Source organism: Lipophrys pholis (assembly GCF_963383615.2).
Source record: "Lipophrys pholis genome assembly, chromosome: 14".
NCBI classification, from domain to species: Eukaryota; Metazoa; Chordata; class Actinopteri; order Blenniiformes; family Blenniidae; genus Lipophrys; species Lipophrys pholis.
Window position 1 is genome coordinate 26,931,712 of NC_137633.1, and position 2,535 is coordinate 26,934,246.

The window sequence follows — 2,535 nt, forward strand, 5'->3', positions numbered from 1 at the left end:
AGAGGGTTCATGTCCCACGCCGGGCGCCACCTTCCTGTGGGCTCTCCACCTGCAGGAAGGTTCTTAATGGGTCAATGTGATCTGGGTGACGGTGCTCAGACTGACACCTCCACCACCACCCACACCACCCGGGAACGGATAAGAGGGAGAAGCTGGATGGATGAATACATTTTAAATAATTCAACAGCATCTCATGAACACATATTAAGTTTTCTTGCTTTAAAGAAGTTGATTACTTGAAGAGTTTTAAAGAAGAGCTTCGTTGTTTTATTTTGTTTGTTACAGCAGCGCCTTTGTAACTGGATGAAATGTAGCAGCAGTTACTTCAGTACTCTCCTCACCTCTGGCTGTTTATCCACCAGTGGGACAGTGGGATTATTACTCTCAACTAAAATGTACCTGTCTGTGAAAATGTGACTTTTATTCTGAAGAGTTAAAACCTCAAGGGAATCAATCAAACCCTAAACTCAGCTTAACTGAGTAGAACCACATTCCACCAAAACTAAAACCAACATCACAAATGTTCAAACTGGAAGTTGATGAGCTGAATCATTAGTTTTTCCAACTTTAACTCCAAAAGAAGAAAGAAGAGAAGAAGACAAGGTGACATTGGTGTCATAAAATATATTTCTGATTATTTAATTCAAATATACAAACACTAGTACACGACCTTGACTCAGCAAAGAGCAATACCTGTAGAAAATTAAATATAAAACTATAAATCTATTAAATAGTTGGAGGCAGCGGCCTCCTTTCTCAGCTTTCTGTACAAGAGTCTGTTGGGGATTAAATCCAGGATGTTTGGTTAACAGTGTTCAGCGGAATCATCCGACGCGTCAATGTCCACATCAGAGTCGGAGTACTCTTCATCCTCCTCATCCTCTTCACCTTCATCCCGCTGGCCCTGGGACCCGGGGTTCTCCGGCGGGGCGGCCAGGCCCAGTTTGGCCAGTTTGGCCTGCTGCTGCTCCAGACTCTGTTTGCGCCACTTGATGCGTCTGTTTTGGAACCAGACTTTGACCTTTAGACAGAAACATGAGACGCGCATTTAGAAATCAATCGAAGTTCCGTTACTTTTGCACAAAAAAAACCAAAAAACTTTTGCACTTATTTCGCCCATTAAAGCCAAACTGGCAGAACATCTCATGCCGCACTCCGGGTGTACAGAGTATTTATTTCTTCATATTCCGGTTCGCGAACCGCCACCAGTGAAAACGTGTCTCCCTGGAGATTCACGCTGTAAACATCTTGTGCTTCTCGAGCTTCACCTGAGCTTCAGTGAGCTGCAGAGCAGAGGCCAGCAGGAACCTCTCGGACCCGACCATGTACTGCTGCCGAGCGAACTCCTTCTCCAGCCGGGACAGCTGCTCGCTGGTGAAGCTCGTGCGCATCCGCTTCGACTTCCCACTTTTACTCTTGAAGGAGTGCAGGCCCGAGCTGACTTTGGACACTGCAGCTGTAAAGAAAACACAGTTAGTCGGTCACTCTTCCTCGCGCTGACACTCAGGTCGTTCTGCTCCTCTGGACTCTTTCGTTTACCTTGTGCGTAAAACGCGCCGCGACACGACGCCTGGTAGGTGAACGATGGGCAGCAGTAGAGAGAGTATCCAGGCTGCGTGTGGATGGCGGAGTGCAGCACGTTTGGAGGGTAGACGTACGGTGCAGGTGGGATCGGTAAGCCGGTGAGAGGCGCAGTGGCTGGTTGATATTTCACTCCGCGCTGGGCAGGACCCGTCCGGGCCTCGGCTGCATCCTCCGGTTTGGCAAGCAGAGCCTCGATAGTGAAGGATTTCCCGTTGGCAGGCTTGGCTGAGGACGCGCACGGAGCTCCGGGGTACTGCGGGTACAGCGACGCCGGTGCGTAATTACGCACGTAGAAGTCGTGAGCTCCGACTGGTCTGTTGGGCACCTGCATCCTGGTAGACGATTCCAATCAAATGAGGTTTGAAGTTTGGTGTTGAAAGTTGTTCCGGGTCCGGCAGGAGGGTGAATGCTGCCTCTCTGCGGAGAGCCTCATTTATACCCCCGCAGCACGCAGAGGTGTCAACAGCCCCCCACCGAGCCTTTGTCTTTCTAAGTATCACATGAGAGAGACGAACATCCCGACAACGTATCCAATTAATTGTTGGAGTAGTACAAGCTGGGATTGTCAAACATCCTCAGCCTTTGAATGACAAGGCTTTTGAAGAGCCGTGGGGGAGGGAACCCCCCCCCCCCCCCCCCCCCCCCCCCCCAGATTTACTGGGCTACAAATTCTTGCATGGATCTTAACTCCAAATGCAATCATTACCGCTGGGAAAGCCTTGATGTTGCTAAATCATCTTCTTTGGAGCCCTTTAAGCCCTGGCAGCAGACAGATGCTTTATGCAGCGGAACAAGTCTCTTGTCCTGCAGAACCTCCAGGACATCTGCCGTGTTGGTTTATCGGGTTTAGTTTCATGTGCTTCGAACCATTAAATGTTAAGGTTTGTCCGGCAGATGTAAATGAAGAATGACGCCAGTGTGTAAACACTCCCTAATCTTTTCCTGTATGAC

At 49.2% G+C, this 2,535-nt stretch overlaps 1 protein-coding gene across 1 annotated transcript; it reads right to left on the reverse strand.

Moving 5' to 3' along the window:
• Positions 1–805: 805 nt before the first annotated feature.
• noto (notochord homeobox) lies at positions 806–1,915 on the reverse strand (the record flags this gene model as incomplete). The annotated part of the gene is made up of 3 exons (XM_080480602.1): positions 806–1,021; positions 1,269–1,456; positions 1,540–1,915. 3 exons carry the CDS (start codon positions 1,913–1,915, stop codon positions 806–808), a joined length of 780 nt encoding a protein of 259 aa, XP_080336728.1.
• Between the last annotated feature and the right edge of the window lie 620 nt (positions 1,916–2,535).